This window comes from Taudactylus pleione, unplaced genomic scaffold (genome assembly GCF_031769625.1).
Source record: "Taudactylus pleione unplaced genomic scaffold, aTauple2 ptg000092l, whole genome shotgun sequence".
Taxonomy (NCBI): domain Eukaryota; kingdom Metazoa; phylum Chordata; class Amphibia; order Anura; family Myobatrachidae; genus Taudactylus; species Taudactylus pleione.
The window spans coordinates 10,643,911-10,669,139 of NW_028284494.1; the positions used below are offsets into that span (position 1 = coordinate 10,643,911).

Genomic DNA, 25,229 nt, shown 5'->3' on the forward strand with positions numbered 1-25,229 from the left:
AATGGAATGGGGTTATAGACGAGGACAAAGTAAAAAAATAAAGGCTTCAGATGTAATTCAAGGTCCATTCTTTAACCCGGGCAATGCCTGGTATCCCAGCTAGTACATAATAAATGCAAATTGTAACACTCTACCTGGAGAGGTGTATCTCTGAGTCGTACTGGACAGGGAGAGATATGTTGACTGAATTGTCTTGCTCATTAGCTTCGTTGCTTTCACTGTAAAATAAGCAGAATTTAGTTGAGTTCATTTTAAAACACATTCCGTAGTGAGCCTATAAGAAGGTAACACGATCTCCGGTAACAAGTTTTGTGGGCAGCAAAAGGAAAGGAATACATTTTATTTTTTAAAAAGGACCTTGATGCTAGTGTATACATTTGTTCTATTTTACAGTGTTCCTAAATTTAAATACTTGAAAGTATTGTAATTTAAAGTGCATGCAGTTCATACAGGAATGGTTATAGTAGTCTATATAAGAAATGAAGAGGACAATTTTGGTTGATGTCTGAAAGGATCATTTGTGAACTACAAAAATTGTGGACCCAAACGTTCTGGGAAAGTGTGCCTAATTGTGTGCCGGAAAATATGTATTCACTGGCAAATGCCAAATCCTCAGTCTTTGGGCAAAGCCCAATAAATTAGAGATACACCTATATATACACTGTATGCAGTATGTGGATGCACTGGAAAAGCAGTGATAATATCACTTTCCAACCTATTTTCAACTCTGCATTTTTAACTAAACTACACCTGGGGTTATTCTCATTTATAATCCCACATAGAAGTTTTTTTCCCCTTAAATAGTAAGTTATGTATTTTTTAAATATGCATTTGATTCTCCTTTCCACAGCTATCCTCCTACAAATCATTATCTATTAGAAAAAAAAGATTCTGGAGGGAAAACAAGCATGGCTGCCACAGACAGACAGTCAGCCTGTTACACAGACACTTGCTCACACAGCTCTCATAGGGGGCCATTCAATTCAGCGCGAGGGTAATAGTGCCGAGAAGTTGGTCACAGAGCTATTCAATTCCGTGCGCTGTTCGTCCGACAATTACAAGTTAAGGCTCATATTCAATTTGATTGGACCCGCGATACTTTTCCGCCTCCCAGACTTTTCGCCTACATCGCGTGTTTTGCAGGCGGAAAAGTATCGCGCGCGTGCCCGCATATCCCCGTATTCAATTTGAAAGTACACGAAAATGGGACCTGGCGAAACGTAAACAAGCGGAAAGTCCTGTCAGATTTGGGGAAATCAGCCTGACACCCCCCAAAAGATGCTCTGACATGGGGGTTAGCTATGGTTACCCCCGGTTTGGCTTGCTGAAGGTATTTCTTGTTTTTAAACAGGCTCAATAGCTGCTAAATAGCGTTTTTGTATAAGAGGTGCAGAATAGCATTCAGGAGTATTTTTTGCAGAAAATAACTTATCCCAGCAAATTTGGGGGACTTGAAAAAGGGGGTCAGCAAATTTAACAGTTGCTAAAGTTAAGTTAAAAAAATCTTGAAAAATCCACCTGCCGCAAGCCCCTGCAATGAAAAAAACACATGGGGCATACTTGGGGACCCCCCCAGAGTCAAGTTCGCTAGTTGTTAACTTTGTCCCCCAACATTTTTTTTTTACCCCCCAAATTCAAAGTGATTTTTTGGGGTGTTAAGTTTTAAAAAAAAAAAAAAAATTGACACAGTTTACCTTTGGGGGGCTGTCTGAAGGCTGCACGAGGGTTCCCGCAATGTTGCACCCCAAAACCCCAATTCTGCACTTTTTTCCGCCTGCTATTCATAGGCGAAACCTTTCCGCCTATTACATTGCATTGACTTTCCGCCTAGGCGGAAAGTCTTTCAAATTGAATACGGCGATACTTTTCCGCCTGGCGAAATGATTCGCCGATTCCGGCTTTTCGCCTCAAATTGAATACGGGAGAATGCCGGTTCTCACGACTTAACTTTGGTGTTTAGTCGCGAGAACAGGCATTCTCTGACCAAAGTGCCGGCCGCAAGTCTGTTAGATCCAGAAAACAGCCTCAGGAGGGTGCAATAAGAAAAAATGTAGTCGCCCTAGCAATACAGTCAATTGAATAGCTCCAGGACTTCTATTCAACTCTCGCTGAATTGAATCAACCCCATAATGTCATGTGATAGGAGTGGGAGGGGGAAGATGTCGCAGTGCAGACAGATTACAGGGGAGTTCAAAGCCTCTCTGCTCACTACATCATGTGCCATGTGACTGTGGTTGCCACAGTAGTCCATGACATTCTGAAGAAGAACAGAAAGCAGACTATGCCTGTCGTGGGTTAAACCACAAGGCTATGGGTGGTTTATGTGAGGTCACATGGAGAATTCTAGCCAGTTAGGTGTTTGTGGGTGGGGTTAAAGGTTAGAGTACTTAAGGCTTGTGGTCACATGGTATAAGGCTCTTTGTCTAGAAATTTGCCCTCCCACCCTCCCTTTCATTAGGTTTTGATCGGTTGTTGGCTATTTTCCATTGGCGAGAAAGAACAGCAGGTCATTCAGTTCGGGTGCAGTTTATTTGTATTTGGGTGCCATCAGTTTTGTCTGAAGTTTGAACCACCCCACCGGGGGGGCAGCATTACACCCTTCCGGGTGATTTTAGTTATGTTGCAAGGTCGAGTTGGATACACTTTTTTAGTTGTGTGTTGTAAGCACCCATATGGCGGACTCCGCCTGCAATGCATATTTTGTGTTTGCATTGGTGCATTGCTGGGCTGCGATGATTATTGCCCGTCCTTTCTTGCCACCATACAGTCTTTTATTTGTGATCTTTTCAATAAATAGCTAACTTTTATTAATGCCATTTATCTCTCAGTGTCGTTATTTTATATACGTTATTAGGACCTAAGCACAAAACACACGTCAGCCATTAGGAGGTTTATCGTAAACCATTAAAACCATTAATAGCAGCCTTAAAAAAACCCTAGCAGAGAAAAATTTTATATATATATACACTTTTTGAAACAAACAAAAAAACTTTTGGAACCTCGGACGATTCAAGTCGCAACTATAATGCATTTGAATAGAGATGTGCAGTTCGGTTTTCCCAGGAGACGAACACACCGGAACTTAGGAGTTCCAAGTCGAATCGATCAGATCACTTTTGGGGTTCTGCTGTAAGTTCAAAACTCAGATTTAAAAAATGAATCTCGAGTTTTGGATTGCATGCCAACAGGTCCTAATTTACATGATTTTAGCCGTTCTTATCAATTTTAAACAAAGCAATCCGAAACCGAGGTCATCCGTACCTGAAAAAGGTTCATTGGAACCCGAAACGCGTTGCACGTACTGCTTGCAACTTACACCTGGGGGACTTTTTGACCTACAGCCGTTTGGACTCACATATTTTCTGCGGTGGTGCCGAGCCACCTAGGACCCTTTTGCTCTGTCGGCATTAGCCCATCGCAGCACCCATTTATGGTGAGAAGCTGGGGGATCACCCCCTAATTTGTCCATTGTATTTATTTGAACTATGTGAAAGTATGTTTATCTTTGTTATGTTCATGTAATAAAAATATTACAATACATGTTCCCTGTTATTCAGGTAATTATTATTGGAATATCCATTTGTCTTTTTAGCGCCAATCCCCTTCACTTCTTTTACCATTATTTCTTTGATTTTGCAAATGGGTGTTTCTTTCCACATTAGCACTGTGGGGACTGCTGTAAATTAAATTTATTCCGCAATCATAATATGATATCCTTTCACCAATTATATTTTACCTTGGTTTTGCCAAAACCAAAACACAGAGGTCTGCGCACATCTCTACTTTTGAATGATCGTACTGTAAAAAGGTCTCTCAGGTAGCAGAATGGATAGTAATGCCCTAAACTACAATAAATATATAGCTCCATGTATAGCTACGCTGGTATAGACAAATCAACAGTACCTTATAGCCTGGAAGTATATATAGGCTTTATCCTGAAGGTGTTTGAGGTTGAAATCAAATCCGATATCAAATGAAACCTAATCATTAAACAAAATATAATTATTAACTACGAGCAGTACAATTATCACGCTTCATTGAGGAGGATTGGAAGTATTTCAAAGGCTCATTGTTTCAAAGCAGATTGGTCCTCGTCCAATTACAACTCATAAGGCAAACATGCAGACAAAAGGAAGTTGTATGACAAGCTCTGCACACGATTTTCGCTTCGCCTTTATATATTCTCCATTTAATTACCACTTGTACTCGATTGTGTCATCAGTATATAACTTCACCATTAATAAATCAATTTAAAATAAAATTACACCCTTGAGCCTCAGAAATCACTGTAATTGTCTGATTTTCTCTATGAATAACAGTCAAGTAAAACCTAAACACTGACATAATTAGTGATATTAACACAGCATAATATAATACATAATATAATATATTGGTGGTAAAAAAATAGAAATAATATAAACAACCCTTAAAATTAGCTTTTTTTTTACTAAATTGCATCTACGAGTATTACAAATTTAGGACATTTTCACATATTTGTCTGATTTTGGCCAGTTCTGGACCCAAATAAATCTCTGTATCTTAAAGCAGGAAATTCACCCATGCAGGCCTGTAATTTATAAATGGAATTGCTTAAAATTGTTGTTTAAAGTTTAGGGCCTGATTCTGCAAGCATCATAATTGCAAAGATGCACGCAGGCTATAGACATATGATGTATGCTCGCAGGCTATAGATATATGATGTATGCACGCAGGTTATAGATATGATGTATGCACGCAGGCAGCTTTGCAATTGCGATCCTTGCAGATATGGTAATGCAGCAGGAGGCATTACTTATGCGAGCTGCGTTGTCCAAAGCAGCATCGGATAATCTGCGTAACATCAGCCAGCTAAGGTGGCCAATGGGGCCCCGCAGCCGGCCGCCGCAGTTTAGAGGAAGAGACCAGGAAATCTCCATCAGCCGATGGAGATCCTGGCTTCTTCCCTCCCCGGCAATGGCGGCGGCACACCGCCCCCTCCCCACCCCCAAATGGCAGCAGACTGTCAATCACAGACAGTCTGCTGTCAGTCTCCGTGCGGGCTCGCAGACCTGTTCTGCACATGAGTGCACTGCTGAATTAGGCCCTTAGTATCAAATATAAAATGCTAGAAAAATAAACAGTAAAAGTACAACAAACTGAAAGTCGTTTTATTATTTTTCCCTTCAAAATGCCATTCACTCATTTTCTTTTAATAATAACACATTTAAATACCTTTTGATTGTCTTTCAGGCATGGAAAACCAACCAGACAGCTGACGGACTGTGTATTGCCAACTTGGCACAATACTTCTGTTCCGTCACCCTGCAACATAAATAACTAAATCAGTACAAATTATAAATACTTACAGTATAAATATATAATTACAAAAAACTGATTTTCCCCACATATGGATTCACTTTATGCATGACATCATAACCAATAAAAATCATAGGCCCCTGTCTGGGGGGGGAATGTAGGAAGCCTTGGAGAGAGTCAAAGTACCAACCAATCAGCTCCTAACTGTTATGTTAAGTCTTTGGAGTTTATGTACTAAGCCTTGGAGCGAGATAAAGTGGACGGAGATAAAGTGCCAACCAATCAGCTCCTAAAGTTGGGTACACACTGAAACGACCGGTAATCATGGCGATGTCCAGGCACACCCTGTACATCGCATGATTGCCGGTACACATTACAGCGATTAATTAACGACAGAACGATCACTTGTTCAGTCCTTCATTAACATACATTAGCCCGCATGCAAAATCGTCAGGTTTGATGTGCAGTACGTCAAACCTGACGCCGCCGCTAGTGACCGCGGGGACCCGCATACTGAGTGTACACACTGAGCGATGTAGGCGACTTGTCTTTATGAAATGGCAAATCAGCCTGACATTGCTCCAGTGTGTACCCAGCTTCACTGTCATTTTTCAAACACAGGGCTGGATGCATCAAAGGGAGAAATGCGGTCAAACCCCCAAAATGTGAGTTTGACTGCACTTCTCATATGCACCAAGCCCCGGAGTGTCCTTGGTTGCAGAGGGTAACGCCATCTTTCTGATGGTGTTACCCATAGAAGCCTATGAGCTTGTATCAGGAGAGCGCTGAGAGAGGGATCCAATCGAATGCCTCCCAGCACCCCCCACAGCTCGTGTGTCCTTCTGCGTATGCTTAGACCCGGAAGTCCCTCCATCGCAAAGGGCCGCTCTTACCAAGAGAGTGGTCCTTTGTGGTGATCGTCATGCATCCCGCCCACTTCCTGTAAAGTGACAGTTAAGTGCTGATTGGTAGGTACTTTATCTCCCCCAAACTTACTTGGCCGGACCCGCGGGGGTGAGTTGATTGAATAGACCACTAAGGGGTCTATTTACTAAGCAGTGTTAGGAGAAGTGAAAAGTGATATGGTGACAGCCAATCAGCTCCCAACTGTCATTTTTCAAACCCAGCCTGTGAGATGGTAGTTAGGAGCTGATTGGCTGGCACCTTATCACTTTTCACTCTGTCTCCTAACACTGCTTAGTAAATAGACCCCTAATAGTGAAAGACAAACCCTGCTCATCAGCTACAGAAAGGAAGAGTGACTGCTTCCAGCCAGATAGATAAATAGGGCTGATGACAGGAGAATACATTAAGCATAGTGACACACTCCAGACGTGGTGAGCAAACATGAGGGATATTGTTGAGCCTTACTCCAGGTATAATGCTCCTCACAGGACTGATGGAACTAATGAAAAGATGTGTGACTCAGACTTAATTGAATCCCCCCCCCCCCCCCTCTGTATTTATCTACAAGCAACAGATAACGATAGAGCGGAGTTCCTATCACATGAAGCACACACGCACACTGTATGCTGACCCTGCCCTTAGCGTGTGCAGAGAGCATTGACTCTATACTGCCTGCAATGTGCAGTAATAAGCGGAAGTTGACTACAGTGAAACACAGGTGCTCCAAGTGCCTGTACAGTATGTCACTACCCAAAGCCGCAGGTACAGTAACACAGGGATGGAGGGTCTGTCATATCACCCAACATTTACAAAGGTCAAATCGGGACTAAATAGGTCTGACCCCCGATCCAACCAAACTCTACCCTGATCCACCCAAACCCGGCCCAATATGTCCACTTTGTACAGAAACTACGCCCCTATAGTGGCCCAGAAATCTGGAATGTCCCGTAAAAATGTCTTCAAAATAAGGTCCATTGGAAGGTATTAAGCCTTCGCCACAAACCATCTGATCACTGGACCAGATATTAAAGTGAACCGGCTGCCTACATATAGAGAAGCAGAGGTTTTGCGAGCTCATCTGGTAAACCTGGCAATGCACCAATCAGTTCTGTAGCGACTAGAAAAAGGCAGAATTATTAAAATGGCGGCGTATTTAGTTGGCCTGTGCGTCATAAGATTTCTGTTGAGGTTCCACAAATACACAAAATAAAACGAGAACATACTCACAGAAGAGGATGATGATGCGAAGAACAGGTTCTCGGAGAAAACAGCTTTCAGCTTTGTGTTATATGCATTTTCCCTTTTATTTCTCAATGTCACTTGAAACAGTAGCCGTCTATTCTTATCACTGACAACGTATGGTAATTTGCTGTTATGGGGTAAGGAATATATATATTAGATTTTGTCCCAAAGTAATGTGTCTATACACTCAGGTGCCATCTGGACTTAATTACCCAGTTCACAAACTTTGCATAGTTCTCTGCATTTCCTGTGGATCTAATGGTTGTCAGTACCTGGCAGACTGAAATCTGGGGGCATTGAAAGCTCAGCATGCCACTTGGTCCTGGGGAAGGACATGTATGGAGAGGGGATCCTTCCTGGGTGTTCTTCTTTGTAACAACCTTCCCCTCTAATACTCAGAAACAACACCCTAATACTTCCAAGCACCAAGCCTCTGACTATATATGTAGCTTTATAGTGGACCTGATTAAGAGATGCACAGTTTGGACGCAGCTGCTGCTGTGCAAAAATGCCTGCAGGAGGCGTCTGAAGGAAAAAGACGAATAGGCTCCTTAAGGAGAGCCAGAAAAATTACCAATAACTCTAGGACATTTATGGGAAGTCTTGCCTCTGCCTGAGACCAAACTCCTTGGAGATGTAGGCCCAGCATCACCAAGCCCCAACCCTACAGGCTGGCATCGGTGGCCACTATTGTCCACTGCCAGTTTGACAGAGGAAGACCCTATTCAAGGTTGCATTTGCTGTGACTGATGGATTGTCTGTAACAATTGGAACACTTGAGTCGCTCAAGACCAGCGAGAAAGAAGTTGCAGCTGGAAAGTCCGCAAAAGGGAAGCAAGCCAACGGAATCGCTTCGAATCCAGATACCATCCTGCTCAGCAACTACATGCACAGAAGAACTACTGCTTGGCAGAGAGCAGGGCAAGAATATGCCTGTGGCTAGCCAAGATCTTTTCCTTTTGACACCTGATGGTGAATAGGAGCCCGAGGAAGATCATGCACTGTGACAGGATGAGGTATGACTTCTGGAAGTTGATCACCCAACCATGCTCTTTCCTTGTGTTCGTTTGCAGATGAGTCTGGAGCAAAGTTTCTGCGCTCGCATTGATGAGGAGGTCATCCAGATATGGGATGATCATCACTCCCAAGTGCACCACCATCACAGCCATGACCATAGTGATGACATGGAGGGCTGTGGCCAGACTGCAGTGGAGAGCCCTGAATGGTAGTGCCCATTGCAAATCTGAGGAGTCAGTGATGCCCCTTCCAGATTGAGAAGAGCAAGTACGCATCTTTATATATCCATGGAACTCATCCTGCTCCATGGAATTGATGGCCATATGGATTGACTGCATCTTCAACTTAGCAACTTACAGATGTAAGTTGAGAGCCTTGTGTTTCAAAATGGGTCGAAAGGACAAGGACAAGTTCTGTTTTGGGACCAACAAAAGGTGGGAGTAGAACCCCATCCCTGCCTCATATGGTGGAACAGGGACAAACACCCTCGACCACAGCAGATGAGATTGGCCCTTGAAGGACAAGTGGTAATTATGCAAAAACTGTTGTTTCCACGGACAAAGGAATTGATAACGAATATTTAATAATTCACGTCAGTCCCAGTTCAAGTGCAGCTTACAATCTATATTCCCTATCAAATGGGCACACTTACATACCAGGGTTAATTTTTGTCAGAAGCCAATTAAACTACCACTATGTTTTGGATTGTGGAAACTGGAGTACTTTGGAGGAAACCCAAACAAACATAGGGAGAACATACAAAATCTACACAAATAAAGCCCTGGTTGGAATTGAATTCATGACCACAGTGCTTTGCGGCAGCAATACTAAGAATTGTGCCACTATGCTCCCAGTACAATGTCACATCTCTATGGTATCTCCTATCCATAGTACATACGTCTGGCACAAATGTCTTTGTTTTATTTGGATGCATATTGATATGCGTATAATGGGACATTTGAGCATATCATTTTATTTCAAGTGCATTGTCTCCTATGTACATGGAAAAACTAAATGAGCCCCAATATGCTTAGTGTTCCTGATGATACAATAATGCTTCATGTATAATAACAGTAACCAACTTACACATCCTTTGGTTTCTGCTCAATTTGTAGTGAGAGGTCAGATATACAAACTCCATCGTCTCCACACTCCTTTAGAAAGGGGATCTAATGCAGAACATAAACAAAACAAAATGTAATTTCATCCTTCTCCTGCACTTTGATCATCTACTTAATAATTTTGTAAGGCTGTCCCATCAATGCGCACACTTTGGAAGCCTACAGCTCCCCCTGCTAGGGAGACAGGACAGCCTTAGGAGAGGAGGAGCAGACACCGGGGTAAGTATGGGAATGGTGGGTAAGATAAAGTGTCGTAGTGGGGGGGGGGTGTAGTCGGAAGAGAGCTGCGCGGGGGAGTCAGGACAGAGCCACAAGTGAGCTTGGGAGGGGGGAAGATGTGTGTGTGCGATGAACAGCAGAGATTGGGCGGAGTCTGAGTTGACCCGGGTACATTATACTAATATATTATCTTTTTTATTATTATTACCAGTTATTTATATAGCGCACACATATTCCACACCAGTCCCTGCCCAGTGGAGCTTACATACTATGTTCCCTATCACATGCACACACACACACTAGGGTTAATTTGTGTTGGGAGCCAATTAATACCAGTATATTTATGGATTGTGGGAGGAAACCCACGCAAGCACAGGGAGAATATACAAACTCCACACAGGTAGGGCCGTGGTGGCAATTGAACCCATGACCTCAGTTCTGTGAGGCAGTAATGCTAACCATTACACCGTCTGTGCTGCCCATATTAATAGAAGTATATAACATTTGATTATAATACGTCATAGAATTACAATGCCGTAGAAGGGGACAGAGGCTCCCTGGGCCGGTGCCCCACCACATGACATGGTGATATCACATAATATATGCCAGGAGCAGGAAGATGGGCATCCCAAGAATGTGCCCTACACCATTCTATGTAGCTGGGTGCCTCTCTGGTTAGCTGAAAAATGGTGGTGTCAGGGTAGAAAACTTGCATTCTCCTCAGATTTGCACCATAGGTGGTGGCACCAGTCACACACCCTTCGTTAAGACCCTGTACAATTACCAAGGGTCCATTATTAGTTTATTTTCCCACTCTCGCATTTCATGTCCTCCTGCCCAATATAACCGGAAATAGGTTGTCAGCCTTTAACCTTAATTAAAGTTAATGAACTAAAACTAATAATATTATGCAGTAGCGACATAAGCAGCATAGTGAAGAGCTTGGACACTGGTCATATATCAGAGCAGTTTATTGAGCTCTCTCTCTTAGTAGATTGTCTCTCTGTAGAAGTAGGATACAAGTGGAATAAAGCAAGTATTAGGCTCTGACCATCTCGGCCAATGCACAATGAATGCCAATTTCCCAGTTTGACTAAAAAGATATTTATTGTATTTTTGTCACATGACAGACGGCATTAACTACAAATAATATTCTGTATTCCAACTTTGAATTTTTACATTTGTACTGTTTTTGTCCCTCACTGGCAGTATGAGCTGGGAATAAGTGTCCCCGTGATATAACCGTGAAAAAAAACAAAACACTGAATAATATTACAAATTGTAAACTGAATATTTTACTTATTTCTTTACTTACAAACCATTCGCTGGAGCCAGACAAATACGGATTTAAAACCGGACTGCTATTAGGTCTTTGAGCGGCGATATTAATGCGCAATGCCAGGGCGTTCTCCGAGTCTGATGTCTCCTGTTAATAGGAAAACACAATTGTTTGGTTACTAATCAGTTACTAAAAATACATACAGTATGCTTTCTCCCTGACAACAAAGTACTAGACTTATTAACAATAGTAAACATAATATTTATTATTATTTTCATTTTCAAATTATTTTTTAGAAAACACTTTTTCATAAATGATCCATAAGTGAGAGGGGACCAACCTAGATCACTTTTGGGCATTGAAAATTGATACTGTTTGCCGGTATCACCCCTAATGAGATGTTGCCACTGTGCATGGTCCTCCAAGGGTATACGGATGGTAGATAGATAGTCAATAGTAGAGCAGTATCTAGATTTTTTGGTGCCCTGTGCCAGAAAGAGCATTGGCGCCCCCTAATTTTTCAAAGGGACATAATGCACCCAAAAAAGGGCCATGAATTCATGGGGAAGGGCCAGGGAAGAGATAGGAGAGGCCAGGAGATGCTGGGGATGGAATAAGAGGAAGCTACAAGCAAGAATGATTATAAACAGAAATTTGACAGGCCCAAACAGTGACCCCTGACCTGTGGTGCCCTGTGCGATGGCACCGGCCGCACTACCCTAGCTACGGCCCTGGTCAATATATAGACACCAGAAGGTCGACAGTAAATAGGTCGACAGGGTTAAAAGTTCGACAGGGTTAAATGGTCATCCGTACATAAGGTCGACAGTGTTAAAGGTCAACATGGTCAAAAGGTCGACACAAAAAAAAGGTCAACACATGGTTTTTCATGATTTTTAGGGTTAGGGTTATTATTATTATTATTATTATTACCAGTTATTTATATAGCGCACACATATTCCGCAGCGCTTTACAGAGAATATCTTACCATTCACATCTGTCCCTGCCCCAGTGAAGCTTACAATCTATATTCCCTATCTCATGCGCACACATACACACTAGGGTTAATTTGTGTTGGGAGCCAATTAACCTACCAGTATATTTTTGGAGTGTGGGAGGAAACCGGAGCACCCGGAGGAAACCCACGCAAGCACAGGGAGAATATACAAACTCCACACAGTTAGGGCCATAGTGGGAATCGAACCCATGACCTTAGTGCTGTGAGGCAGTAACGCTAACCATTACACCATCTGTGCTGCCCCAATGCACCTGAAGGGCTTAGCTGCGGAAGTGAAAGGTTAGGGTTAGGCACTAGGGGGAGGGCTAGGTTTAGGTACTAAGGGAAAGGTTAGGATTAGGGTTAAAATAACAAAAAACAACATGTGTCGACCTTTGCTGTGTTGACCATTTGCATGTCGACCTATTGACCATGTTGAAATTTTACACCTTGTCAACCTATTGCCTGTCTAACTTCTGGTGTCTATCTATTGATTATCTATTGTGGTACGTGTCAATGTGATTACATATATTACTGATCACTAATCAGGTGAGTCACATCCGTGGGGATTTGTAGACTTGGATCAGAACCCTTCCAGTTAGCTTTGTATTTGGGAAAGTAGTGGAAGCTTGAAGCCTTAATTAAGATACTATTCATCTAGACCACTAGTAGAAGGATATGTGTGGGTGCTTGTGACCCAACAGAGATAATGTAATATTTTAGGAGAATACTGGATAGAGTGGTGGAAGCACGAGTGGTATAGTCTCTTGAAGGTACTGTACTCAGAACTGTAGTGAGTAGAGAGAGGCAGTAGATGTGATCACAGAGAAGTACCAGCCTGCAGAAGATGATGATACAGGAGTGCTGCATAGTATCGAGAGTAGATGAATGCATCAGCATGTAGTGGGACAACTTCTGGAACGGGTGCGAAGCGCAGAACAGCCCAGACGGTAGATACCAGAGATGAATGCGGACTGAATGGATGCGGAATGCGCTCATACGCAGGAAGCTGGAGATTGAGGGGTCTATTTACTAAGCAGTGTTAGGAGACAGAGTGAAAAGTAATAAGAAAGTGATAAGGTGCCAGCCAATCAGCTCCCAACTGTTTTTTAAACACAGCCTGTGAGATGACAGTTGGGAGCTGATTGGCTGGCACCTTATCACTTTCATATTACTTTTCACTCTGTCTCCTAACACTGCTTAGTGAATAGACCCCTTAGTCTAAAACACTATGCACTTGAATGGAGAACACTGGAAGCTGAGTCAGATGCAATTTGTAAGCATATATCACTGATGGCTGAGTCTGATGTAGAAAAGGGAAAACAGAGCTGGAAGCCACTGCTGCCAAGAGACTATATTCAGGGAGAAGAGTTTGGTTCTGACAATGATCTGGACACAGGAGATGGTTTAAATAGGGCACTGCCAGCACCTATTGGCCGAGCAGATCATGTGAGCATGGCTGCTGGAATGTGGTTGGCAGATGTAGTCATGTGGGAAAATCCAAGATGGACATGCATCTGTTCCGCCGCCACGGGAATTGACAGATAAACGCTAAGCAGACATGCAGCAGTGCCAGCGCAGGTCTCAGGGATGCCAGAAGCGATGGAGATCACAGATGGCACCGCCGGATCCGGTAACTTGGGTAAGACCCCCGATGTGTGACAAGACGGGCTGTGTATTTTTTTTTTGGGTGGATCTTTGTGTCTCCCACATTTGAAATATGCTGATAGATTTTGTATATGTGAACATTTTATTATTTGTACAGTAATATTGTTTACATTTTAGGAGATGTGTTATTTATTCGTTCTATAATTTACTGTTTACATGTTGCATAATTGGTAGCAGCAATATTCTCTCTTTCATCAATGAAATTCACTGTTTACGTAAGATATGTTATATAATTGTTAGCAGCATTATTCACTCTTTCATCAAGGAGCTAATGCTCTAATTACAGCTTCACTGGAATGAAATCCGTTAGTCTCGTAGCTGTGAGTAGGAAGCTGCTATTTATGGTCACCAATCTACATACTTTGGAGACAGCTGGAGTCGCCTGATTGGCCAGCAGATCACACCGGAATTTAAATTAAAATATAGAAACACTAGAGCTCTGCCCGAGACAGACTATTTCATTATTCCTAGTGCAATCGTACAAATCAATTAAAATTAAATTATATCTAGCAGTAAGTAAACCAGACAGAGGACTGTATTATTTATCACAGTCACATCCATGTGTCAGTCATATGGAATAGATGGGAGAAATCTGGAAGCAATTGTGTTATCTACAGAGGAAAACAGAAGAGTAAAAGACCTGTGGTCTGTTAGATCTTTATAGCAGCCTTACAGCAAGTTAACCATTCCTAATAATAGTTTGTCTGTTGTTTGTTTAAAACCACTGATAAAAGTCAATTATGGAAGGAATAAAAGTGGTTTACTGGAAATTCATGGATCTAGTAGGTGCCATATAAACCAAGAAAGTCACCCTCACATGCCAGCCGAAAAAGCCAGCATATATACCTTCATATACCCCATATGTCAACCGCACAGACAGTACACAATCATATACCGTCATACACCACCACACAGCCAGTACACATTAACATACACTGACATGCCATCGCGCTTCCAGGAAACCTTCATATACCATCATATGCCACCACACAGCCTGTACATCTTCATATACCACCATACAGTCAGTATATCTCCATATAACATCACATGCTGAAGCATAGCCATAAACCTCTATATACCAACACCTGTTGACGTACAGCCAGAATACCTCCATTAACATTATATATTATTGTACGGGATGTAATCGGCATCCTGGGGTGTGGGATGCCAACAGTCTAAATACCGGCGCTGAAATGCCGACAGCGTTGGAATCCCGGCACCAGTATCCCGACTGACGGCATCCCGAAGGTAAGTATCGCCAGTTAGGGGAGGGTTAGGGTGCGGTGTCAGGGTTAGGCAAGAGGGGGAGGGTTAGGGTTAGGCACCGGGCAGGGAGGGGTAGGATTAGGGTGCGGGGTGGGGGAGGTTAGGTTTAGGCACTAGGGGGGAGGTTAGATTTAGGCAACGGAGAGGGAGTGTTAGGTTTAGGGTGGTTTAGGAGGTTAGGCTTAGGCACTAGGGAGGGGGTTAGGTTTAGGCACCGAGAGGGTTAGGGTAGGGGTTATGGGTAGACTTACCTTGTTCCAAGATGGGTGTCGGGATTCTGACTGTCAGGATGCCGCTGTCGGTATTCTGACCAGTAGCATCCCAACCGCCGGCACTCCATACCCAACCCTATTGTATGACCAGTATACTATCACACGCCCTCGCACAACCAGTATAACTCTACATACTATCACACAGCCAGTATAACTCCATATACCCTCACCTGCTATCACACAGCTAAAATATCTCCATATACCCCCACCTGCTATCACACAGAAAATATACCTTCATATAACCTCACATCCCACCAAGGCCAATTTGAGACATCAGTGGGAATAGGCCTCCTTGCCTTTAAGTATACAAAAAAACAGAATGTTCCAATGTTTTCACAAGACGAGTACAAGACTGGTCTCCTGAGACTAATGACATTGAATGGTCATTGTATTTCTAGATTTTTAGGGATGTAGGATCATTGCTCTATTACACAGTGTTGAGGCTAGATATATGAGGACACATATGTATATAGTATATGGGGGTATATGAGACAATATAATACAGCCTCCTTTCTCTCCCTCTTTTCCCATTACGGCATAAGAGACTTGGCCAAGCTCCAACAAACTTAACATTTTATAAATTGTGGCGCAAACACAGCAATACGCAATGTGCATTAATGCACAGAAAACAGAAAGATTTATAAATATCTCCCATAATGTAAATGTGCATGGCCAGCTCACAACTCCATCTATTTTAAGACTATTTACACTAACTTTGGCAATTACCCCAGTAGTATATACTGATAACTCCATCTATGGGGAAGGGGGAGACCAGGAGTGCCAGCAGTATATAGAGAGTGTCTACAGCCCAATGCCAAACCTCCGTTCTCTGTCCATGCAATCATATGGAGCCCAGGACACAATCTGCTTTACAATTTTCTTTGCAATTGCATGTTCTGAACATACCTGAACATTAAAAACGTGGTCAAAACACCTTTCCTCTGTGCTTATGTCAACGTTTTTTGTTATACATCGGTCACCATTTTCCTTAAACTGTCCTCTTGACGTCACTCGTGATGACATGAGATCAGCATCGAGTGTCGCATTGTAAGTGATGGCCACTGAAAGGAAAGATAAGACCACGGTTGACAAATACAGTCACATTTCCTTTGTAAGTGAGATGTAATGGAGCGGAACAGGATACTAAACCGATGAAGCTACAATTTGCCCTGATGGATCCTAAGACTAATGGCACACGGCTGCTTCATGTACTCCATGTATTAACTCAGGGACCTTAGCAACTGCATACCCCAGAGGTTCCCAAACTCCGCCATTACAGTCCACTTTTTAAGAATATCTATGCTTGAGCACAGGTGGCTTAACTAGTACCTCCGTCAGGTTGATTTAACCATCTGAGCTCAAGCACGGATATCCTTAAAACCTGGACTGTAATGGCAGAGTTTAGGAACCTCTGTCGTACTCTGATTTCCTGCACTTACACAGGCAGCATAAACACAGAGCTCCTGGCACGTGGACACGGACAGACTGTGTGGGGTATATTTACTAAAGTGCAGGGTTTTTAGAAGTGGAGATGTTGCCCATAGCAACCAATCAGATTCTAGCTATTATTTTCTAGATCTAGAAGGTGCTAGTTAAATGTTAAGTAGAATCGAATTGGTTGCTATGGGCAACATCTCCACTTCTAAAGACCCGCACCTAAATACACCTAAAAGTCAGCTCACCTGCAGCGATCGTTGAATGCTGTATATCACTGTATTTACCCTGCCATCTATATACTCTATATTGTGTTGATTTATAAATGCAATTACATTTTTAAATGTAATATTTTATATTTCAAACATGATAGTCTCAAGATTTAAATATTATTTAAATAATAATATAATAATAATAATAATAATAATAATAATAATAATAATAATATTCATAGTTACTCACCTAACTGTTTATTGGAGCTTGCAGGTCTGAAGTGAGCATTGAAGCAAATTTTTACAGTTATCTCACTATTCTTATTTGTGAGGATTATTTTATCTGGACTAAATGAAGCCTTCACTGACACATCTGCAATACTCTGTGACCTGAATGGGTTACAAATGGTTATTATTGTATATGAAACAATGAGGCATAAATAATACAATTGCACAAAATACCCTGACAGCAAAGAGCCAATGACCTGGATAACTGAACAGTAAATTATTCTTCTCCTAGTAGTAATGAGCCTGTGGCAGTATGGGGCTAAAGACAACAAAAGAAAAATCCAAAGGCGCTACTACCTATAGACACAATAGGGGTCTAGTTTGAAACACACTCTATCTATTAACAGCTAGCCCTACCAATTTGGCAAAAACTGGATCACTCCCAAGAGAGAAATATCAAGAACAGAGAAAAGGTAAGGGCGCTAATCAATAGGTAATGAGTTTAATAGTTAAAACATGAAACATGCAGTGATCACGTTATCACTACAAGATCAGAAAACAACACAGAGTACATAAAATAAATGAAAATAAATAAATATGAAAATAAAATAAAATGATATAAGTAATGACAGAGTAGAATATAGCTACCTAATTACATGAACACAGATATCAGTATGCACCATACATAATAAAAGCAGTATTAGATGGCATGAATATTGTATAGGCTCCTATGGAGCATAATTCAGTGCTGTTTATCAACATATATCATGATAAAAACTGATGAATCCAGTTGTCATAATAGTGATTCCATCCCGAAGGAGATATAGAATAAATGTTATTTGAGAAAACTCCGTATTCCGTAGTTCAACTCCCAAAAAAATGGTCAGTATGAAAATAATCTCCTATTCTTCTAATGAGCAGTAATTCCACTGTCATGCAGAAGAAAAAAACAAAAAACAAAAACAAAAAACAACTTTGTATACGTCCAGTTGAAACACTGTTTAGTGAGGCTACAGTCTTAAGATAGGTTTCCAATAGTGATTTTAAACAACATGCATGTTTGTTGGATATTTTTTGTATACATATCACACTCTATTTACCACCACAGTGGTATCCCTTATATCAAACGCGGTGCTGCATGGCAGGTGCACAAGCCAGCAGTATGGAGGACGAAATTTGAATAGAATTGAGGAAAGGTAAGATTGCTGGTTTTCTGCTGTGTGTGGGTGTTGATGACAGCCTTGTTGCTGGGTTAAACTGTTTGTGTCAGATTGAGTGGATTATCCTACAGGATTGTTAGGAGGTGGAGCTAGGTTTTGTCTATTTAAAGGGCTGCCAGAATTTAGCTCAGTCTCTTTAGTTGATCTTCTTATAAGAGCTAAGTATCTGGGTTGCTAGTCTGCTCATTGTTGCACATTGCCAGCACTCGATTGCATCTTTCCACTTTCCATTCATAATGTCACGGGCCCGCCGCTCCGCTCCTCCCCCCAGCGGGCTGGCTGATTTTGCCTGCCCCATTCGCTCCGCTCCCGCCCGCGGTCCATCCCCCATTCCTCAGCCTGCCCTCTTACTTTTGTCTCCGGGTGGATCCATCATCCCCCCCGGCAGTCCCCCAGCACACACAGGCTCTCCCTCTTTGGCCACGCCCCCTCCCTTGCTTTTGCAGCCCTCCATCAGACAGGCTTCCCCAGTACCTCTCCCTCCCCAGACTGCACCAGGTTCAGGCCTCATGGCGGAGCGACCTCCTTCCGCGACCGACAGCATCCCCACACCGTCGCCGGGCACATCTTCCGGTGCCTCTGGTCCCGCGCCGCTAACAGGTTTGCCCAGCATAGTCAGCCTTTCTCCACCTCCTAGCACTCCCCTCTTACCTGTTCCGGCGGGGGCTCCTTCCGCGAGTCACCTGTCGGCGACAGGTCCCTACGCTGCAGCCGGGCACATGGCTGGTCCTTCCACATGGCCTTATGCGGGCCTGGGAGGTGGGCTTGTTTCCCCGCTTACCTCCTCCTCTGCCTCTTTAGCGCAGGGTGGTCCTGTCGGCCTGGCTCACACGGCGGGTCCGGCGGCCATCTTACAGCCGGGCGCCATTTTGGGGATGAGCTCCCCTTATTTTGCCGGCACGGCCAGTCAGCTGCACAGCAGCATAGCGCCACGCTTACCAGCTCCCAGCTGGTTCCCCACTCACGGTGGGGTGGTACCCATTAGTGTAGTATCGCAGGCGGCTTATCAGCCCCCGTGGTTCACGCCAGCAGGTAGTCAGGCAGCGGCGAGCGCATCACCAATGCCCCTTTCCATGGCTGGTCCTAATTGGAGCCAAGCGTCATGGAGTTCAGGTGTTGCCCCACCTGTTTTATCCTCCCCTGCAGTGGCCCCTTCCTCTTCTGTGTACGGGGCACATTTTACAGCACCCCCCATCTACTACCCTTCAGCTTTAACACAGCAGCAATTGTATTACCCTTACGTACCGCCTTGGCAAGTTTACCCCTCTGCCCCGGCCGCACCCCCTCTTCGGCCTGTGCTTTATCCTCCTATTTCCCATACGTTTCCTTTGAACCCCTCTGTTGATAATAACAGTCAAGTGGGCTCGAGGTCCTCGCATTGCCCCTCCGGTGGTGGACCCGACTCCCGCGCCCACTATCGCTACCTTGTCCACGTTGCCGGTGCCTCACACATCTCTTTCAGTTTCAGGTGCAGATGCGGTTAGCGGGCAAGTTACCGCGGTGGCTGTAATGCCTTCGTTGTCTGAAACGGCACAAGATCCTTCTACCACGGTGACCGGGACAAGTGCGGAAACAAGAGATAAAGTGGGCGAAGAGTTCCGGGCCCATCAGGTTCTAGTGAGCATGAAAATGACATGTCTTCTACCGATTCTTCCTCTTCCTCTTCACACTCTTCTGGATCCCCTGCACGCCCCCACAAAATTGCGCGAATGGTAGCGCGGCGTCTAGCAAAAAAGTCTAGTAACAATACTAGGAAGGATGATGAGATAGGGGCTAAAGCGCAAGAAGCAGGCGCAGACATGGTTCACTGTGCTAATACGGCCGTGCTTAGGGGCTTGCGTAAAAGTGTTAGAAGCAGAATACGCAGGGGAAAATTCGTGGACCTTTTTTCGCTCACAGATGATATGAAAAAGGGATTCACACAGGCAAAGAAGTCGGGCGGCATTGGCGAAGATGCCTTTTGCAGCTTCAACACATGGCTGAAGGGAATGCTCATTTTTGCGACATGTTATTTGGAGACCAGGGCAGACGAACATGTTAACATTATAAGATATTTATTTTTGGTACTCGACATGTTCGTCAGGTCTCGTAATCTGGCATGGCGCGAATATGACTCTCAATTTCGCAAGAAGCATAACGGTGCTCTCCTGATTCCATTTGGGGTTAAAGACGTAGAGGTTTGGCTGGAGGTGTCGCAGCAGCGTCGGCCCCCCTTGGATGGTGCTCCCCCTCGTAAGGATCTTGCAAACAACAGACAGGGGACGGCGGGAGGGGGGAGAGGTAAATGTTATGCCTATAATGACTTCAAGTGTACGCGGGGTGCAGGCTGTCGTTTTCGCCACTCCTGTCGTCTCTGCGGGGGGGAGCATCCAGCCAAGGATTGTCAACGGGGTTCAGGAAGTGCGTCACAGGAGAGAGTCACAAAGGAAATGGTTAAAGCCTTTTCTCCAGTATGCTTAGATTCTCTTACCAGATGGTTACAGTTATATCCTCGTAGAGAGGATGCTTTGTTTTTGTTAGAAGGTTTCACAGTTGGTTTTCATTTACCTATAAAGGGGCCTTTACGGATAAGGGCGTCACAGAATTTGCGTTCCGCCAGGGACTTCCCAGGGGAATTGAGGAGGAAAGTGAGTGCGGAGGTTTTGCTGGGGAGGATGGAAGGTCCCTTTCCCTGTCCTCCTTTGCATAACCTCTGTATATCCCCTGCTGGGTAAGTTCCGCTTGATTCAACATCTCTCCCATCCTCGGGGCGGTTCAGTGAATGATGCTATACCTGGGAACTATTGTAGGGTAGTGTATCAATCTTTTGATGCTACTTTGGACTTAGTTCGCAGTTTTGGTAGTGGCGCCTTAATGGCAAAGCTAGACATAGAGGCTGCATTTCGTTTGTTACCGATGCATCCGGAGGCCATGCAATTCATGGGTTTTAAATTGGATTCGGGTTATTTTGTAGACAAGTGTTTGCCCATGGGTTGCGCGGTTTCCTGTGCCTATTTTGAGAAATTCAGCTCTTTTCTTCAATGGTGTCTGCATGCCGGTACAGGTCAGATGGGTATAGCGCACTATTTGGATGATTTTCTCTTTATAGGCCCAGGAAAGAGCGAAGTTTGTGCTGATCTTCTCTTTTCGGCGCAGGCTTTGTTCAAAGTGTTAGGTGTCCCCATTGTCCATGACAAGACGGAGGGTCCGGTGGCGTGTTTGTCGTACTTAGGCATAGAGATAGACACGGCAGCGGGTTGTTGCAGGCTACCTAAGGATAAAGTGGAGAAACTGCAGGAACTAATTGAGTCGTGTTTAGCAGCAGAACCAGTTAGGTTACGCAGGGTTCAGTCGCTCCTGGGTTCCTTAAACTTTGCCTGTCGGATCATTCCCATGGGTAGAGTTTTCTGCAGAAAATTGGAGAGGGCCACAGTCGGTGCGACGCAGCCGCATCAGTATATTCGCCTGTCGGGAGAGATTAAAGAGGATCTTAGGAATTGGAAGCGTTTTTTGTTGAGTTTCAATGGTGAACGCATTTGGCCTTCGCCCCCGTTGGCGAATAGCATGCTTCAACTTTTTACTGATGCGGCTGGGTCGTCTGGTTTTGGGGCCTTTATCAATGGGGAGTGGTGTGCTGCTCCATGGCCTCTTGATTGGCACAGGGAGGGGCTGACGAATAACATGTTGTTGTTGGAGCTGTTCCCAATTGTCGTAGCGGTGGAACTCTGGTCGGTACGACTGAGTAACTGCCAAGTAGTATTTTGGTGTGACAATCTGGGAGTGGTTCACGCCATCAACAACCAACGTTCGTCCTCACCTTTTGTTTTACGTTTGCTTCGGCATTTAGTTTTGCGCTGCCTCGAGGGTAATATAAGGTTTAGAGCTAGACATGTACCGGGTGTCTGTAACGAAATTGCTGATGCTTTGTCTCGCTTTCAATTTGCACGCTTTAAAGCTCTTGTCCCGTCGGCTTCTGACGTTGGTTTGGTGTGCCCCCCTTTTGTGTGGCAGATCATCAGGCCGGCTTAGAAGGTTTGGCGTTACAATCGCTTGCCCAGTCGACTCTCAAGGCTTATTCGGCCGCTTGGCGGGATTGGTGCACTCATGGTGCACTCCTTGAGAAGGAGGGTAAGTCAGCGGATGAGTTGATTTCTTCCTTTGTTTGGGAAAGATATCAACAGGGTAGGTCCAGGGCCTCCATGGGATCCGCGCTTGCAGGGATTTCTTTTTTTTGTAAGCTGAAGGGTTTGCATGACCCCACCAAGTCTTTTGTGTTGACAAAGGCCATGAAAGGTTGGGCTAAGGTTTTCCCGTTCGTTCGGATTCACGGCGGCCTGTGGACTTACATTTGTTGGCAAATTTGTTATCAGTAATGGGGAGGGTGGCCTCTGATAATTTTGAGGCTTGTCTTTTCCGTCTTACATTTGCAACGGCATTTTTTGGTGCATTTAGAGTTAGTGAGCTGGTAGCTTCCAACAAGGCGTCCAATTCCTCAGGACTTTTGTTGAGCGATATCGTTTTTAGAGATTCGTCGGTGCTTTGTCGACTTCGTTCTCTAAAACCGATCAAACAGGCAGGGGCAAGTGGGTTACTTTGCAACAACAGCAGGACCAGAATATTTGTCCGGTACACTTAGCGGCAGATTACATGGTAATGCGCCCTTCGGGGGGAGCGCAATGGTTGCTACATGCGGATAATTCACCCCTCACGAAATACCAGTTCGCAGCAGTATTTAGGAAAGGCTTGCTTGAATTAGGGGCAGATCCGTCAGAATATGGTACTCATTCCTTCCGAATTGGGGCTGCTACTAGCGCGGCTCTCGCTGGAGCTTCAGCAGACTCCATTCAGCAAGTAGGGCGTTGGAAGTCGGCTGCTTTTAAGAAGTATGTGCGCTGCGACAAGTTGTAGATGCGCTCCTGGCATGAACCCGAAAGCGTTGCTTACCCGCCAATTGTTCAACGGCTAGCGTTGAACAATTGGGGGTGTGAAGGGATTTTTTAATTTTTGCTCCCGTTAGCCATGATTTGGCCCATATTTGGTTCACGGGAAGGTTTTTTGGGTTTTCTTCTTCACTCGGGTTCCAGTTTCCCCACATTTGCATCCCTGATAGTTAGTTGCCATGTGTTGTTAAAGTTGTGTTTGTGTTTTTGGGTATGGTGCGGTTGTTAAGGTTAGGGTTTTTCTCTTTTTCCACAGATTTGGCAAATGAAGATGTGACAGTGTGGCTAGTGGGCCATTCTTATATTTTTTGGGCGGAAAAACATGTCTTGTCACAGGGTCAGAACTTGTGGCCGAGTGGTGTTAGCGTTCGCTGGATTGGTGTGAGAGGTTTACGTGTGGAGTCGGTGCTAGGATTGATTGTTTCATCTGTTTCCAAATGGGGAACTCCCAAATTCTTGGTGCTCCATGTTGGAGGGAATGATCTTGGTCAGTTGAAAGGAGTTGAATTGATAGTGAGGCTGCGTGAAGTTTTGGAAGAGATTCGTGTCAGATGGCCGACAATTCAGATTGTTTGGTCGGATATGATGCCGCGTTTGAATTGGAGAGGTGTGCGCAAGCATGGTGCGTTGGATAGGTCACGAAAGAAGGTGAATGTGGCAATTACGAGACATGTTGAGTCTCTGGGTGGAATGGCGATTAGACATGTTTTTCTGGTCGGAGAGCTTGGGAAGTTTTTTCGGCATGATGGGGTACATCTTAATGCTGTGGGCACAGCTTTGTTTATTAAGGACTTGTTCTCGTTCCTGGGTTAGGTTTTTGGGTGGCGGGCCAGTCTCTTTTAGGGCCTGGCTTTGGCGGGAGTACGCTGCAACTCAGTGGCTTTAGAGGGCGTAAGATAACTTTGTGGGGGCACTGACCCTCGTTGCCCCTGGCGAATTTGTCCTGCTCTGTGCGGGGGACCCGAGTGCTGGCTGTACGGTAGCACCTCGGATTGGCCCTAGAGGGAAGTGAGACTCTCACATCGTTAGTATGTCTAGAGGGGGGACTTTTAAGTAGTCCTCCGAGTATTCTGATCAGCGTGAAAGCTAGAACTGAGTTTGCAGCGTCTCTTAGCCACCCTGGTTAGGTTGATTAATAATTTATAAATAAAAAGCTGTGACCTTTTTAGCCAAGCTCTGGTGTCCGTGTCTTTATTTATTTATATATTGGTTAAGTAAGATATCAAGGTGTTAAGATATATTTGAAGCAGTAAACCAATGCAGATCTTATTGTTACCATTCGCTGTATCTTTCTCAAATGCAGCAGGGAGATACACTCGTGGCAAACGGAAACCCAGAGACTCGTGGCCTTGTCAGCAGGTGAGCACTCGTGACGCGTTTCTCCGCCTCAGGCTCATCGGCGGTTTCTTCAGACGGTGTGCTCCCCCATCTTAGCAGCTGCTATAAGTACTGGACTGATTAGTCAATTAGTAACAGGTATTTCTCCCAAGTACTATTTTGCACATGCTCAATCTCATATGTTGCACGGACCTCGTTTCAGATGTGGATATGCAACACTGTATTTAGATAGAGTTGCTAGTCATTAAAGACACTTAATGTTGTACGAATTTCGATGATTGGCATCCAATAGATAAAAATACATGCCAACTGGTGCATGTTGGTGCATAACTGACCTAAAGACAGCATTAATAAGTATAGAGAGCATACAAAAAAAAACACATTATATATTATAAATTAGCCTATATCCGATTCCAATTAATCGATGTTTATTATATTTAAATTTATCTAAATAGACACATTTTTTTATATATAAAAAATGTAATTAAAATATATAAAAATATATATACACAAACTATTAAATAGTGCGCAGATGATCTGATAAGGATAATAGAGATAATAAGAATAACATCATTGGATATAGAGAGTAAGCAAAC

At 43.9% G+C, this 25,229-nt stretch overlaps 1 protein-coding gene and 1 pseudogene across 2 annotated transcripts in view; one reads left to right on the plus strand and one right to left on the minus strand.

Moving 5' to 3' along the window:
• Positions 1–25,229, minus strand: part of ITGA2 (integrin subunit alpha 2) — a 185,031-nt gene that overhangs the window by 36,400 nt on the left and 123,402 nt on the right. For both annotated transcript variants that reach the window (XM_088469430.1, XM_088469431.1), the window contains exons 16-23: positions 17,179–17,318; positions 16,189–16,343; positions 11,116–11,226; positions 9,547–9,629; positions 7,429–7,570; positions 5,212–5,301; positions 3,904–3,980; positions 135–218 (exon numbers count right to left, since the gene is read on the minus strand). In XM_088469430.1, the coding sequence (XP_088325556.1) occupies positions 135–218; positions 3,904–3,980; positions 5,212–5,301; positions 7,429–7,570; positions 9,547–9,629; positions 11,116–11,226; positions 16,189–16,343; positions 17,179–17,318 (882 nt within the window). The remainder of the gene's footprint in view (positions 1–134; positions 219–3,903; positions 3,981–5,211; positions 5,302–7,428; positions 7,571–9,546; positions 9,630–11,115; positions 11,227–16,188; positions 16,344–17,178; positions 17,319–25,229) is intronic.
• LOC148527175 (uncharacterized) lies at positions 20,086–23,263 on the plus strand (annotated as a pseudogene).